The 17,070-nt window shown below is 46.8% G+C and overlaps 1 protein-coding gene across 3 annotated transcripts in view; it reads left to right on the plus strand.

Moving 5' to 3' along the window:
• Positions 1 to 17,070, plus strand: part of FYN (FYN proto-oncogene, Src family tyrosine kinase) — a 215,427-nt gene that overhangs the window by 184,786 nt on the left and 13,571 nt on the right. For all 3 annotated transcript variants that reach the window (XM_065911319.1, XM_065911317.1, XM_065911318.1), the window contains one exon: positions 16,164 to 16,295. In XM_065911319.1, the coding sequence (XP_065767391.1) occupies positions 16,164 to 16,295 (132 nt within the window). The remainder of the gene's footprint in view (positions 1 to 16,163; positions 16,296 to 17,070) is intronic.

Genomic DNA, 17,070 nt, shown 5'->3' on the forward strand with positions numbered 1-17,070 from the left:
GCTCCTTTTCCCCCTTTGTTTTATAGAAGAGCTTTTAAGAGGCACCTTCTAAAGTGCATGTGAGGGGAGTTGGAAGCCCTTCATCTGCCAGCTCCAGGTCAGCCCAGCTGTTTACAGAACACCTCCAGAGGGTCTGCCCTGTACCCAGGCCACTTCATGAGGCAGGAGGGGCCCGGTGTATATCCACTGGTGTGTTCTGCAGATGGCATGCGTGCTTCATGCTGAAGTTTCTGCAGGGAATTAGTCAGTTCTTCCAGACAGCTGCTCCGTGCGCCGGAAAATATTTACAAGTCCGGTTTATGTTCCCCACAGGCCTCAGCCAGGCCGCATCTTGTTTATGGAAGTGTGGGCAGTGTTGAGAAGCGTGTGCCGATCACAGGTATTTTCAGACTGTGGGTGACTGTTGTTTCTCAACACAGTAGTGAGGTTCCCAGCTAAGGGCTCGCTGAAATGTCTCCCTCCTCCTATCTGGTGGATGAGCTGGCATTTCCCCAGGCACCTGCAGAACTGGATTTGGGAACTGAGTTAAACGGCCGCTCCTGAGTTCCTTTGTCCTCCCCTCCTTGCCCCACTGGATGGTAAGCAGCAGCCCCGTGTCAGGGAGAAGGTCAAGACCAGGCCCAGAGCCAGGGAGGGTGGTCCTCTGCCAGTAGCATTCTGGAGGCAGCTAGCAATCATTTGGTATCGCTCATTTTCTTACCTCTGCATGTCCCCCAGTAACACCAGTTAGGTCTTCTTATGTCCAATCTGGATCTCCAAGTAATGGCAACCATCATTATTCGAGTGCTCTTCAAAGTGAAGGGGCTTTGATAGGAGCTCCTGAGCTAAAGAAAACCAAAGACAACTGGGGCAAGCTGCAAAGCATGGAGTCAGATGGGATCTGAAACCCACCCCTATCACCCACCAGCTCTGGGCCCTTGGGCACATTACCTAACTTTTCCACACCTTTGCTTGCTTATCTGTAAAGTGGAAACATACCTTCCCTGTTTTGTGCTTTCGTTTTTGCAAAGATTAAGTGAAACAGCACATGTAAATTGTGTAGCACAGTACCTGGCATGGAGCGACTGGTAAACAAAAAGGACTCTTGTTATTCTTTCCTGGACAAGGCTAAGTTCTTGGGGAATAAACAAATTCCAGATTGGCCACAGACACGTGGAAAGGCTCAGCCACCATCCGGGAAAGGGAGAGAGGGATCAGAGCTAATTCCCTGTGGTCAGATATGAGTGGTCATAAGGATGAAGTTGCCAGCAACAGGCGTTGAGTGAGTCAGGAGGAAGGTTTCCCTTTCCAAGAACAAGGGTGAGTTTGGTTTGGTTTGGGATTTGTTGAACTTGAGGTCGTTGCGCCAGTACGTCCGAGCTTGATGTCCAAGCGCAGAGGTGAGTGGGGTGCCCTCACCTGGTCCCACGGCCACGGGTCCTCACCTCCGAGCACTGCTCCCCACGTCACCACCCCTCAGCCAACCATGGCTTCTCACCCCCATGCTGCCTGCACCCTTCCTTGAGGTCCGATCACAGCCCCTCCTGCCTCTAGTTCCCCCAGAGGTCACGCACAGAGAGACCATACGAGAAGTCTTGAAAAAATTTTTCTTGAAAAAAAGTTTCTTCCTGAGCTTTTAGGAAGCTCAGTGCTGACTGATACTGATTTAAACCTAACAAGCTCAGATAGACCTGGCTTATGTATCAGAATGATTTGCTTTTGTGGACGCATTTTTTTTTAATTGAGTCATAACATATGTACAATAAAATGAATAAGTCTGAAGTGTACAACTCAGGGAATTTTTACATATGGGGTTGCCCTTGAAATTACCCACAGATGAAGATACAAATGTTGCCAGCCCCCTAGCGACCTCCTCATCCCCTTCCAGACAGTCAGCACTCCCAACAGTAGCCACTGTTTTACCTGTCACCAGAGGTTCCTTCTCCCTGTAACTGAACTTCATATAAACAAACCATTCAGTATCAGTCTTTTGTGTCTAATTTCTTTTGCGTCGTTAGTGAGATTCATCCATATTACTACATAGAACAGTAGGTCTTTCCTTTTCTTTGCTGAGTAGTATTCCATTTACAGATAGATCCACGTAACCATTCTCCTGGTATTTCTAACTGGGAGTCTTTATGAAATTAGCTGCTGTGGTGGTGGTCACGTCCTCCTATCTCCTGGGTGCAGTCCTAGTAGTGGAATTGTTGGTCTTAGGGCAGACCTCTGCTGCCCAGCAGGTTTCGTGGCCTTTTCTTTAAAGATAGAATACACAGTCACTGTGTTGTATAGATGTTTTACTTCTCCTTAGGCTGCTAAGGCAGTCTGGTGAGGCTGTGGAAGCTGTGGCTGGCAGTCAGGAAGCCCAAGTTTGAACTAGCTGTGTCTTACAAAGTTGGTGTGTCCCCAGGCAAATCAGTTAACCTTTCTGAGTCTCATTTTTTAGCATCTGTAAAATGGAGATAATAAAAATAATTACCTCACATAATTAGTGTGAGAATTAAATGGGCTCTCTATAAAAGCTGTTGAAGAGTTGTGAAATATAAACGATGCTTGTAACCTGAACTTTTTGTGTGTGGTGTACCTTTGCCTTGAAAGGGGTCTTTATTTTCTTACCTAAAAATTCTTTTTAAGGAAAAAGCTAGTAAGGAATAGTAAAGAATAATTATTCTTGTAAGAAAAATAATATATTTCATTATTTTACAGCCAATTCTATTGATCTGGGCAGGTGCCATTTGGTTTATCTGCATGCCCAAGGGCCTGTCTGCACACAGCTGGGAGCTGGTGGTCTACTCACCAGCCTCTCCAGCAGAGTTTGGTTTTTTCTCAGATTTGCCTTCTCTGTTGAGAACTGTCCCTGCCTCCATTATTTTTGATCTTGTCAAGTCTGAACATCTGGTGGACATTCTCAGCAGTGTCACTGATGGTTGTGCATGCGTGTGTGCATGTGCACACCCACATGCATGTGCAAACATGCGTTCCAAAGATGGCAGGGACTGGCTTGGCTAAGAGTATGATCCATGAAATCAAGTTATCCTGATATGAGATATCCTGATATGACTGATTAGCATCACTGCTACTGAGTTGTGAGGCCTTGGATGAGTTACTTAACCTCTCTGAGCCTTTATTTCCTCCTCTAAAAACAGGGATGATAATAGTTATCTACATCAGAGAATTGTTGTATGGCTTCCCTGAGAACATACAGAAAACACTTAGCACAAAGCAGATGCTGAGCTGACAGTTGTGTAATTTTAGTCTAGTAGTAGCAATAGTAACATCACTACTGTTGATCTACTGGGGTGTTAATAGCGTTCTTTCTCCCTTTCTCCCTTCCCCCGCCCAGTCTCTCTTGTTTCACACACACACACACATATCTCTTGGTCTTTCCCTACCCCCTCCATCAGGGTCTCCTGCAAAAAGGACCTGCCTATTTAACCCTTTCTTCTCCTGATTTGAATCATCACAAAGATGGGAACTTAGAGTTGCTCTGTATTTTAGGTTTATTTGGGGTTTGGGGGTTTTCTGGGGGTTTTTAAGATCTGAGTTAATGACAGATCATTGCTGAGAAAACAAATGTCAAAGCCCCATTTAATCTTTGGATCTTTGGAATGTATGGAAACAGGCACATTTAGGACTTCGTATAAAACCTGCTGTAGGTTTAGGTTTATGTATTAAATAGAAGAAAAATACGTCTGTTCAAATGAGGGTTTAGGTTGAATAGATTATTATCTGGAGGAAAATTCCCATATAAATTAGGCTGCAAAGAATTCATAATTGTTGCAGTTTTCATGTTAATTATTTCATGTTAAAAAATTGTTGCTGCATAAATTAACACATTCTTTCATGGAGAACATATTTTAGAAAGATTTGTTACTTTAATAACTCTTTGTGTATTAGAAATCCCAGATGCCTGTACTAATTAAATATAATCAGATTTTGGATTCAAAAAGCACAGTAGCCATTTAACACAAACAAGCAGGCAGCTAGGTTGACAAACACAGTCAGGAAGAAGCAGATCCCTGTTTCTTTCAGATTTTGTATTTCACCATTCAGAACTGTGAATTCAATTCCTGTCCTTCCTTTGTACTGCCACGACTGGGGATTATCAGACTCAGAACGCCAGCTTTCCAGCTCAAGGGCTCCTGCAGAATTATTAATCAGCCTCTTCTGAGGCCCCTGTAATCCGGTGGCAGATCAAGGCTGATCTCGCAGCGAGATGCCCTCCCTGCTCCCGCCGGCACATGCGTTTCTTGTTCTCTGTCAACAACAGCACTGCCATTCCCACACAGTGTGCTGTGACCCGCACAGCAAATGTCAGGGGAGGAGGAGGGGGAAAAACACCCTTTTAATTATTGAATTTAATCTAATTCTTCCCATGCTAGAGAAGCAAATCATCCTTTGACAAAAAAGCAAACCCTTTCCAGCTCAGCTATTGTTTTAAGCACGGAGCAGGAAGCTCATTTGTTTGAGCTGACCGTGCCGCCGGGCCTCGGTCGGGGTCGCCGGTCCCGGGGGTGTCTGCTGAGAGCCCAAGGCTCTCCCCGCAGAGCTCCCTGCCCTCGGCCAGGCCCTCCCAGCCCTCCTCCTTCCTGCTGTTGCTGAGAGAGCTGCGTGCCGGAGCCAGCCTGGTTCCAATCAAGCCTCCCAGATTCCGAGTTTGGTGCACTTCCGTCACAGGCAGAGCGCGCCCTCGTTTGTATTCCGCCCCGGCCGCCGGGCTTCCACTGGCTTCTCCGAGAGGGGCGCATTGTTTGTCTGCGCAGCCACCGCGGAGCCCCCGGCCGGGTTCAGCGCAGGGGGAGCGGTCAGGCCGCCCGGGAGAGGCCGATGGGTGGGGCAGAGCGTGTTTTCCTGGGAGAAGGGACGCGGGGCAAGCCGAAGACTAAAAGGAAAGGAAAACTCACCCTTGCCTCCCCCACTGTCTCTTTTAAAATTAAAACTGAAAAAAAAAATAAATTAATTAAAAAAAGAAAAAAAAAATTAAAACTGTTCGCTGGGAGGACATGGATTCATTCCCTCCATCCCCGTAGCCTGGCTGCTCCCTGACTCTGCACCTGGGGGGCAGAAGGGAGGGGACAGATGGGCCTGCTGTAAGCCCGGGTCACCGAGAGCCCAGCTTGTCTGAATACCTTTCCTCTTCTCTCTGCGCTGGGCGGTCACGTTTTGTATTCCATATGGGTCTCTCTCTCTCCGTCTCTCTGTCTCTCTCTCTCTCCTTTGTGCTGTCTTGAGCAGAGCAATTTGGCAGTTGTTTCTGAATGGTCAGAGCAAGTCCTTGGTTTGTGCACCCACGTTCCTTAGTAATCATCAAGAAGGAAGCAGATGGTCACCCTCTGTGATTTTAAAGTGTGTGAATAGGAACTACAGACTGCCATCAAACATCAAGAATGTCACTTGGCTTCCTTGTCTTGCTTTGCTGACAGAGGAACTCCTACTTTTGCATCACCCTGATAATCAGGGACAGACAGTGCATGTGAAAGCTGCCCCGTGTTTTGGAGGAGGGTGCACAATAGCACGGGGCTAGTCTCCCCAAAGGCACAGGCAGGGGCTGGGGGAGTGGTGTGGAAAAGCACCCCAAAGTAGTTATCGTCTTCTATACATCCTCTCTTCCTTCCGATTCTTCCTGACTCTCAGCCAGACCCTTGGTATGACCACCAGCTGTTTCTGAGCAGTATCTCCAACCCCACTGTCCCTTGCCACCTAGCAGGCTTTGTGACATGATGTCAGACTGACCCAGGCCCACTGCCCCTTCTAGGGGTGACCAGATTCTTGAGATGACGTCTGTGTTGAGCTCAGTTTCAGATGTGTGTTTTGACTTCAGTCTGAATTCTCACCATGCTGAACGGCAGCACACAGTTGCTTCCAGAGCACTACAGGCAGCTTTCTTGCCTTTTGTTCTGGAGAAAAGGCCACGGATACAGTCTCCATCATACCCAGAGTGTGAATCAGAGATTTGGTTCTACCTTTGCCTTCCTCGTAGTGCTTGGAAAGTGGGAAGGATCATTGGAGTTATTCAGAATTCTGGTGTTCTAGAATAGCAAGCAGGGGCCCTCCTTTCTTCAGTTCCACCCAAGATAATCACTTCCACAAGTCCCAACCACTTCCCCCACACATACACACACACACATACATGCACACACACTCATTACTTCAGTCAAGTCTTTTTTTGTTTGGTTTTTGGCCATGCTGGTGGCATGCAGGGTCTTAGTTCCCCAACCAGGGATTGAACCTGTGCCCCCAGCAGTGGAAGCACAGAGTCTTAACCCCTGGACCACCAGGCAAGTCCCAGGCAAAGTCTTCCGATGAATCTTAGATCTCCTCCCTGAGAGCACAGGAACCAGACACCCGTGATTTCAGGAGATGCTGATTAATTTCATTCTTTGCTTTTGTGTTGCCAGTGAGAGTTATTCTGGGTTGTCGTTGGTCATCAACAGGAAGGTGATGGGGGAAGGCGAGTGTCCTTCCCTCCCCTTCTGGCTCCCCCATAGGTTTGTAGAAGAAATGTCACTGCCTTCTTTCTGTTCTCCTCCATGTAAGGCATTCCCGCCCTTCCACAGTTCACTTGCCTGCCCATCCTTCCTCAACTGCAAGGCACCAGGTGCCTTGCCTCCAGCCTCATCCACCATCCTCCCGGGAGTCTGGGCTTGCTCCCCAGTGTCCTCTCATTGTCCTGATTAGGCTTTTAATACACGCCGATGGATGTTCTACTCCTTCTTGTCTGGTCCTTGGCCTGGGGCTCCTCTTGGAACTTTGTTCATGCCTCTCAGCGTGAATACTCCTTCCTGGATTCAACCACACCAGACTTGGGTTCAGTGCCTGGCCAAGCAGCTCTCGTGTTTACAGCATGGTCAGGCCCTGCCTCTGGTCCTGGGTTCTTGTCTTCCTCCGCCAAGCTGGGTCCTCCTCCACCCACAACCTGGGAGGATGGCCCTCCTCCTTTCTCCCCACCTCCTTCCTCCTCTAACGCCCCACTGACTGTTATGCATTTCAAATAGAATAGCATCTCAGCCCATTGTACCATTTACTCTTCCTTTATGTTTTTTACACATGGTGCTAAAAACCTGACGAACCTAAAGTAGAAATTACCACAGAATGTGTCACCAGGAATAAGTGGAAAACACACAGTTGTATTTCTCCAGACATGTTGGGGAAATTTCAAAGTCATTCCTATGGCCTGGTATGAAAATTCTAGATTTTGCTTGGGCATGTTTTATTGGGTTTGAAATCATCATTTTGTTTGAATAACCACAAAGTTCCAGGTCAGATCAGCTTTGATCTTTACCTCTTTCAGAGGATGTCCTGTCCACGTCCCACCTTGTTACCACCCCCCCACAGCCCCCCGCCAACCATGTAATCAGCTTCCTGTTATTGGCATAGATCATGCTTTCTTTTATCCTCCAGGGTAACTTTAAAATTGAAGTACTTCACATTATTTAATATTGGATATAATAGCTTGCAGAGTTTGCTGCTTTGTAACTAAAGAGGGTTCTGGATGGATCTTTGGTTCAGAAAAACTGTGTGTGTTGTTGATACAAATGCCTTTCTTCCTTACAGATGTTTTTAGGGCACCATTCATACTCTTTGGAGAGGGGGTTTGGCTGCTTTCATTCGCCACTGGCTTTGCCTTCTCCACCTAGGCCCAAGTTTTTAGCCAGAGGGGATATTTTCAAGGCTATGAAACTGGCCTTGTCACCATTAAAAAAAAAAACGCTTAGAGTCCAGCTCTTCAGTAAGAGCCGGGAATGTGAGCTGGGTTCCACCCAGGCCTGTCCCAGTCCCTGCCTGGAGCCCCAAGAAGAATAGAGGGTCCTGTCGCAGCCTCCCGTGTGGCTGCCCTGTGTGTATCCTCTTTCCCTTGCTCCTGAGCCCTCCTCTGCCTGAAGCCAGAGCCACAGTTAGCTCTGCTGGTTTTCCCTGTGAGCTGGAAAGTCCTAGGGCAGGAGGTGGCTCCTGCTTGGTTTCCCAGGAGTGCCTCCCGCTGTGCCGGGGGCTCTCCGGAGGCTGAGTGAGTTCCCAGTGATTGACTGCTGAGTGTATGGGCTTTTCTTCATCCTCTTTCCCTCTCATGAAGTTTGGAGAGCTTTGGCTGGCCTGATGCAACTCAGTGCCTTTGCATCAAGATCCAAGGAAGATAACAGCTAGCATTTATTTAGATATTGTGAGGAGCCAGATGCTGTGCTGAGCCCTTTGCATTATTTGTAATTCTTATCACAGCCTTGTGAGAACCCAGTTTACAGACAAGGAGACTGATACTTAGCAGGCTTTTAAATGGTCACCCAGCAAAACCAGTGTGCACACCCAGGGCTGCCTCACTCTGGGGCCCCTTTCCCTAATGACTGCCCTGGGCCTTCCAGAAATGACCACTCCAGCCCAAGCCACAGTTGGGCCTCTTTGCATTGTCACAAAGAATATTTGCTCCCTGTTTTCTGGCCAACTTTCACACCCTTAATGCAGGGGGCAGACTGGAAAGTGAAAGTCTCTGCGGCCTTCATTTGAGCATCTGAAATGCTGCCACCAAGGGCCTTAATGCACCAAGATGCATAAAGTACTGTAACTGAATCAAGTAAGAACTGTTTCTTTTTAAGACGGAAGAAAGCAGATTGTCTAGCTCAAAAGGACCATCATTCACTTGATCGGGGCCTGGGAGGTTGGGATGCGCCATCCTGACCTAATGAAATTTAGCTGGTCATCCTGTTTTCACTTAAAAAGCAAGAGCCTTCGGTCAGACTGTCCTGGAGTGCAGTGAGGAGGATCTTATTCCTGTAATTCTAAGGGTGAAAATAGTTATTCGTTCCGCAGCTGTATTGTGTCACTGTTTTTTGTTTGGTTTGATTAAATTTGTGTAAAGGAAGAGAATCTCTGTGGCCATCAGAGTGTTGGAGAAATTACTTGGTTGACCCTTTAACCAATTAAAGCTTTTATTGAGCAGTTGCTGTTTAACCAGCCTTAGGCAAGGTACTATGAAGGAAGGGCAGAGTAAAACATGGGCTCCAGCCTCAAATGATCTACATTCTATTTAAGGAAAGACAAAATAACTAGGAGAGAGACATGTTGGAAACAGGATGTAGCAGTAGTGGTGGAGTGTTTGGGCTCTGGAGCCAGATTCCCTTGGTTCAAATCCCAGCTCCACCATTTATGTGCATCCTTTGGCATATCGTTTTATCTCTGTTCAGTTTTCTTGTCTGTAGAACAGAACTGTAATCAGTATCTGCCTCATATGGGTAAAGCACTTTGCATGATGCTTGACGCTTACCAAGCACTCACTATATGCTTAGCTGTTGTGAGCTTCTATCGTCAAGCATTATTAAACTTGTTTATCACACTGGCTCCGGGAGCATGGGGGAGCTCAGGGAAGGCTGGAGTAGTCACAGGTGACTTGATGAAGGAGGTGGGGCTTGAGCTGAGCAAGCTTTAGCTAAGCAGGTAGAAGGAGAGAGAATTAACATTAGAATATGTTAATGTAGAAGAGGCAAGTTCATGATTATGCCAAGTGCAGGGTACAGGTTACAGGAAAGACAACTAGACTAGCTTTAACTATGGGTTTGGGGCAGAAAGAACCAAAGTTGAATAGATATGTGGGTCCTAGAAAACTGGGTGGGAGATTTTGATTTAATGCCGTAGGGAACTCACTGTGTGGTTGTCGGGGAGGCTGGTGTGGACATTATGAAGCTGAGGCTTAAAATTATAAATTGGAAAAACAATGAGCTGAAGGCTGGGCTCAAGGTCTAAACAGAGGGATGAGGACCTGCATCGAGTTCTGGCAGAGAACTTAAACAGGAAAGGGAAAGTTTGAGAGGCTTGTCAGAGAGGGGAGCAAGAGGCTTTAGTGATGGGTTAGATATTGGGTTTAAGGAGAAGGAGAAGTCCCAGCCGGCTTTCAAGTTTTTTCACCTTGAAGCCTGGCAGAGCGGGGTCTGACTCCCAGAAAAGGGATAGTAAAAAAAAAAAAAAAGAGCCTGTGTTTGCTTCCTAGACTATTAAAGTGAGAATCAACTTTGTCAGCCATCTAGGAAAATTTTCCACCTACAAGAATTTCTTTTATAACAAACTGTCTTATTCATAGTAAAATGATTTAATGAAAAATAAATTTAGATTCATCGTTGCCACATTTGAGATAAAGTTGGGACATCCTAGAGGCTTTGACCCTTAGACATTTGCAAATCGGGAACCAAGGCTTCAGATGAGACACAAAGTTTCTCCAGTGTTCCCCGCCTCCGACCCAGCCCGCATTCACACAGAGGTGCCCGGCAGGGTTAATCCTGAGAGAGGCGTGTTTCCCCAGGGAGTGAGCAGAGAGAAGGGTCTATAGCACTGAGACCTCTGAGACACTTAGAGAGAGGGAAACTGAGGCGCAACCTACAGCAGAGACAAGAGAAATTCCTAGAAAGAAAGAAAGAAAGTATCAGGGAAGAATAAACTCAGAAAAGATTGCTCATATCTCATAGGAATGTTTGAGCTTTACCAAGTGTTGGGGTATGCCAAGTTCTACTCCTTTGTTCCTGAGATGATTCGTCTTACTCAAACGTGAAAAGTATTCTAAAACAGCACGAATGTGACTGGAGCCACACGTTAAGCAAACATGACAGAAGTGACAACAGACACATCATCAGCCCGACTGTTGATTGCTAGTAGACAGCCATGGGCCTTGAAATGTCATGATGCTTTTCAAGAGTTTTGAAAAGTCAAAGGGTTTTTTCACGTGCTGGCTCATCTTAGATCGTTCTCTAGATAATGATGTGTGACTTACGTGTTTTAAAGACAAGGAGAGGATGGGGGGGTGGTGCTCACGGCCCCCAGTGGGTCCCCACCACACTAGATGGAATCCAGAGTCCTTAGTGTAAGCTGCAGCGCCCCCACGGCATCTGTCCTTATGGCCCATCTTATTCTTCTTTATGGCCCTTGTCGCTGTCTGACATATAAAGGTCACTGGTTTATTTTATGTCCTTCCCAAGCTAACCCGCAAGCCCCCTGAGAGTAGGAGATTGCATTCACTATGGTCTCCCCAGCACTGCACACCGTGCCAGGCACTTGGGAAACCCCAGAAGAGAGAGATCAAAACTAGTCCACCAAGGGTGGGGTCTTTGGTTGTCTTGCAGATAAACTTTGATAACTGAATAAATCCACAGCTGTCTCCTTTCTTTTACTTAAAGCATGGATGGTTATTAATCATATTCTGAAGACTAGTGAGGTTGAATAATTGTTATCCAGTCACCTGCTTCCATCCCAGTCTATTGAAAAGTTGATTTTTTTTTTTTTTTTAACTTTCTTTTGCTGTGATCGCTCCAAGGCCTCTGGCTACCTTGCCTCTCTGTGGGTCTAACCTCCCAGCTGTAGCCCTAGGCCCATCAGAGAGCCGAATCCAGGATTCCTGCCGTCTCAGACAGCTTTACTCCGACCCAAAGCTTTCTGAACACACTTCATTTGGGACTGAAAAATCTGGGTTTTCCAGGTGTTTTTGTTTCCTTAGCATGTGACAGATGCTTTTCTACTGTAGTTGACAGTTGTTAAACCCTTCAAAGGGCATCCAGGTGGTGGTAGACAGTGACAGTGGTCGCTGAGGACAAGGCAAGGGCTGGCCAGAGAAGGGGGAACTGATTATAAGCCCTATAAGGAGCCACGGTTGTTCCACCGGGAAGGGAAGGCCGAACAGGTTAATCAGGGTCCAGTTACTCATTCATTCAGCACCTCCTTAAGCAGTGCCTTCTGGAGAGCGGGCCCTGGGCTCAGTACCACACACACGGTGGCCTTCCACAGGGACAGGTACCAGCCCCCAAGGACAGTCTCTGTCCAAGGAGAGAAATGCACTTTCTGACAACTCACATGTTCACTGCACTTGACTAGTCACAGCCACAATGAATCAGACACCCTGGCAGCCCAGAGCTAAGGAACCTGCCCCAGACTTTGTGCTCAGGCCAGGGCTCCCGAGCCAGAAACACTCAGGCCAAGAACAAAGGAGGAGTGGGAATTAGCCATGGGCAGGAGTGGGGTGGGACTTGCAGCAAAGAAAGCAGCCTGACCCAAGGCCCTGCAGCAGGAAAGATAGTCAGAGGGGATCTGGGGGAGCAGAGGAGGGGAGGCCCAGGGTTACAGGAGGCTGGGGAGTGGGGAGGAGGGGCCAGATTGTGTGGGGAGACAACTGGAAGGAATTGCGGGGGGAAGCCAGTGGCGGGGAGCCAGTGAGGACTGGAGTGCAGGTGGTGAAGATGAAGAGGGACGGACACCTTCACCGGTGTGAGGCCAGCTCAGCATGGATGGTGATAAGGCCGCAGAGGCCAGCGATGACTCTGTGAAGATTGGTGAAGGTCCTTCCCTAAGTAGGCTCCATGCTGGGCTCTCCAGGTGGCACTAGGGGTAAAGAACCCACCTGCCAATGCAGGAGACGCAGGTTCGGCCCCTGGATTGAGAAGATCCCCTGGAGAAGGGAATGGCTACCCACTCCACTGTTCTTGCCAGGAGAATCCATCATGGACAGAGGAGCCTGGTGGGCTAAGTCCATGGGGTCTCAGAGTCGGACATGACTCAGCAAATAAGCACACAGCACAAACATTGAACAGGTACTCAGAGTTTCTGGGACCCCCATGTCCCATGGTATTACTGACACAGGTCGTCACACCTTCATCGGCTGCTTGATTTCCTCCAGTGAGGTGCAGAGGAGAGGACATTATCTTGGTGTCTAATCCTGGTCCCAAAGGGGAATTCCAGGAAGAGTGAATCAGCTAGTTATGTGGCAACACCACGCTCGTTGTGGCATAGGTCTCCCGACATTGTCCCCTGTCTTCTACAAATCCATCCAATTAGAACTCTGATCTTGGCTTTATGCCTGCCATGATACCTATGAAAAAAAATCTGAGGGGACAGAACTCTATTTTGAAGAAAAAGGCAGTGTTTACACCCAGGAGGTCCTTCTTTCCAGGCTTCTGAGCTTTCCTAACTTTACCCGAGGAGCAACCCCATCCAACCCCAGCTGGGTTGTATCCACGGCAACCTTAGGGACCCCATTCTCGTAGATGGGGTTTGAGGTGTGCAACCTCAGGGCCATTTTCAAAGACCCCTGCCCAAGCCCGGCGTGAACTGTCCTAGATGTGGAGCTGCGTCTGTACCCTGAGGAGGCAGGAGACCAAAATGAGGAGAAATTGAAGTAACAAGATGAGAAGAGTGAGCATTGATTCATTCTTTTCCATTGAAATGTCACTTGATCACTAACAGTTTATCTCTGCTTTAATTTAACCTTCTGTCTTCCTTGAAACTATGAGTTATCTTTAGAGAAGTCAAGAGCGGCTGCTATTTTGAGACCAAAACAAAGACAAAGGCATTCTTCATTTTTTCCCCTCCAACACATATTATATGTAAATATGTTGCTTATCTTAGAAAGAAAACTAATGCAAAATAAATGTATGTAAGTAAGCTCCTACTAGTAAGTCAGAGCACATACCTACAAATGGTTTCTTATCAGAGATCCATTACAGCCTTTGTTTCAGCTTCTCTCTTGAAGGTTTATATAATTCTTATTGTAGATGATATAGTGAGAAAACAATAAAGCAGACTACCGCAACTGGCTGATATATTGACATTTGCTTTTTTAAAAAATCTGAAATTATGAAATCTTCTCTCAGAAAATCCAAAATGACTTTATCCCAATTTTAACTAGTTTACTTTCAGCAACACTCACATCTTGAGCAACATGGAATGATTCCAAGAAGGGAAGAAAGGCTTCTTTTGCTCGTCATTTTATTTACAGGATTTGTGTCTGCACAGTGGAGAAAAATGTTCTATTTGCTTCAGAGACGGACATAGATTTCCAAGCCATTTGGCTCGAGAGCTGGTTTAAATAGGAATGAATTTAATATACCTTTAATTCTCTGAAATAAGAGAACTCCAGCTGAGGTTTGGTCCAGGGCAAAGTCAGCTCTCGACACTGAAGAGAATCTATCACATTAATCCCAGAGGCTCGGAGTCCAAAGCTGCGTGAACAGAATGCTGGAGGATAGGAAGTGTGAGAAGAATGCTTTGAAAGAAACTTTAAAAACAGAATGACTGTTCAGAGAATACCAGACCTTGTGTGGAATCATGCAGCACTTAAGCAAAGATATAAGTAATTATGCTTGAGAAACATAGCTAATTAAAAATAACTCGATGCATAAAAGGGAAGAAAAACTAGAGAATCATTTCTGTGCTCCAGTGTTAATATGAGATGCCACAGAATGAAATAGTAGGATTTTTTTTTTATTTCATTTCACACGGGCATAGAAGAGATGGAGAGGAAAATTATATTGCCCAAAAATGCCAGGGTAGATTTGCTGAAGATGTTATCATGTACTGTATTTAAAACAAAAATCTAATTGCTGTAATTTATCATACCTCTGGTTATTAAAACCATGCTAATTCAAAGATTTTAATCATTTGCCAGTTTTACACATAATGGCTTTTCCTAGAAGATACTATGAAAATTTCTGATTTTGTCAGCCTTTGTGTGATTTTTTTTAGGCATTCCTAAGTAAAATTAACATGCTTTATACATATAATTGTGTTTACATCAGTAATAAAAATTCCTTGTGTTTCCCTTTTAGTCTGTTCAATGAAATATCCGAAACTGCTTTATAATTGCTGAGCCTAATGTGTGAGAGCACAGGCTGCTGAATCAATTTTAATTCCCCGTATACACATCTAGCTTTGTAAGGAGCAGGGTGGACCCCACCCTTCCTTTTTGATTGGAGAAAGGATTCTTTTAACAGGAGACATTTGCAAGAAAAGATTTGGCACAAAATTTGCTTCTTGGTCTTGAGAAATCAGACTCATAAGATAATCATTGAGATAAAACCACTCTAAAAATTTTAGATAGTACCCTGTCTGGCTCGTAGAAGAAAGACAGGGAGGTAAGCAAGGGATGGTACAGTGCAGAAGAAAAACATTCCCCAGAATTAAAAGTGGCTACTATTAGAGCGTCCCTGGTGGCTCAGAGGTTAAAGCGTCTGCCTGCAATGTGGGAGGCCTGGGTTCGATCCCTGGGTCAAGAAGATCCCCTGGAGAAGGAAATGACAACCCACTCCAGTATTCTTGCCTGGAGAATCCCATGGATGGAGGAGCCTGGTGGGCTACAGTGCACAGGGTTGCAAAGAGTCTGGATACGACTGAGCGACTTCACTTTCACTATTAGGGGAAAGGGTGGAAGGAAAAAGTAGAGTGTAGTGGGGAAGTTGTTTTGCTAAGTCGTGTCTGATTCTTTTGCGATCCCCTGGACTGTAGCCCCTCCAGGCTCCTCTGTCCAGTGGGATTTTCCCAGGCAAGAAACTGGAGTGGGCTGCCATTTCCTTCTCTTCCCAACCCAGGGACTGAACCTGCATCTCCTGCATTGCAGGCAAATTCTTTACCACTGAGCCACCTGGGAAGCCCTGTAGTGGGGAAGGAACTTGAGGCAAAATCATTTCTGTGCTGTGGGTGTGGAGGCATTGGGGAAATACAGCCCATCTCCACATAATATGTGTGTTGTGTTTTCAGTTGCTCAGTCACGTCACACTCTTTGTGGCCCCATGGACTATAGCCCGCCAGGCTCCTCTGTCCTTGGGATTCTCCAGATAAGAATACTGGAGTGGGCTGCCATTTCCTCCTCCAGGGGATCTTCCTGATTCAGGAATCGAACCTGCGCCTCTTGCATCTCCTGCATTGGTAGATGGGTTTTTTACCACTAGCGCCACCTGGGAAGTCCCACGTAATGCATGGGCTACAGCAAATTGTCTCCACCCTTGGGAGATGCGTGGTGGTTTGATCTGGTTTTTATGTACCTCAGTAAGAGGAGACTATGGTCTTTTATACTAAAGGATTCTTGAGGGTAACCTTATGATTTACAACCTTATTTGAAAGTAAGAGAAAAAAATATAAAAGTTTCCTAAATCATAGGTTAGCCCTACCTCCAGACCAAACCTATGACATTCAGTTGGTTTGTAGAATCAAGTTCAAAAGCCAGAACTTGAAGGGGCTTTGAAGCCCAAATGGGACTTGTTTAGAGTTGCAGAGGCAGGAACAGACGCCATAGCTGCTCAGTCCTAGCCCGTGTCCAGTTTCCCCTCCTCCGTGTCCCGCTCTCTGAACCTTATCCCGTGAACACATTTCCACCTGCTCTTCTTTCCCCAGCCCCACGCCCAGAGCCTGATCTCTGCCTGAGGAGTAACCAGCTGTTCTTCCTGCAGGTGCCAAGTTCCCCATTAAGTGGACGGCCCCCGAAGCGGCCCTATACGGGAGGTTCACAATCAAGTCTGACGTGTGGTCTTTTGGAATCTTACTCACAGAGCTGGTCACCAAAGGAAGAGTTCCGTACCCAGGTAAGAGCCAGACGCAGCAGAAATGGGCCTGAGTGGGTGTTCTCCCAACACTATCTGGGGAGTCCTCTTCCTGATTGCCTTCTCAGCCCCATTTTCAGCTTTCTGCCAAGCGTAGGAATTTGAAGAACATGGACAGATATTTAGCCAGGGGAAAGCAGAAGTGGGAGCCCCCGTGGGGTGTAGACAAGCAACCATCATGAATTGTGTGCCAGGATTAATGAATGAAGTTAGCAGCTGGTGAACGCTTCAGTCCACCTCAGTCCATGGGTTCTCTCCTCTCCCCTCTCAGTACGAGTGTGTGTCCCTGGCTCCCAAGACAGGAATGTCACCGGCAAAACTGTGCAGATGGACTTTGCAGACCCTTCTGGCTCACTGCTTTTTGATTACACCATAGCACTGACCCATGGCGTGAACCTGGCGGGAAGATGCCAGTACCTGCCCTCTCTGCAGGCGCTGCTCCCGGTGGCTGGAGAGAGCAGAGGCACAGAGGAAGTGCCATGTAGAAGCCATTCACTACACATGTCTTGGGATTCTTGGGGGTTGGGGGGGTTTTTTAGGGGGAGAGAGGGTTGACTGCATAGCTTATAGAAGGATCTCAGTTCCTGGACTAGGGATTGAACCTGACGCACCCCCACCCCACCCCGCCCCCGAAGTGAGAGCCTGGAATCCTAACCACTAGGCCACCAGGGAACACCTTCACTGCATGTTTCTGAATGATTAAAATACGCTCTACAAAAGCAAATATGCTTACGTGCTAAATCGCTTCAGTCGGGTC

The sequence above is a fragment of the Muntiacus reevesi genome, chromosome 19 (assembly GCF_963930625.1).
Source record: "Muntiacus reevesi chromosome 19, mMunRee1.1, whole genome shotgun sequence".
Taxonomy (NCBI): domain Eukaryota; kingdom Metazoa; phylum Chordata; class Mammalia; order Artiodactyla; family Cervidae; genus Muntiacus; species Muntiacus reevesi.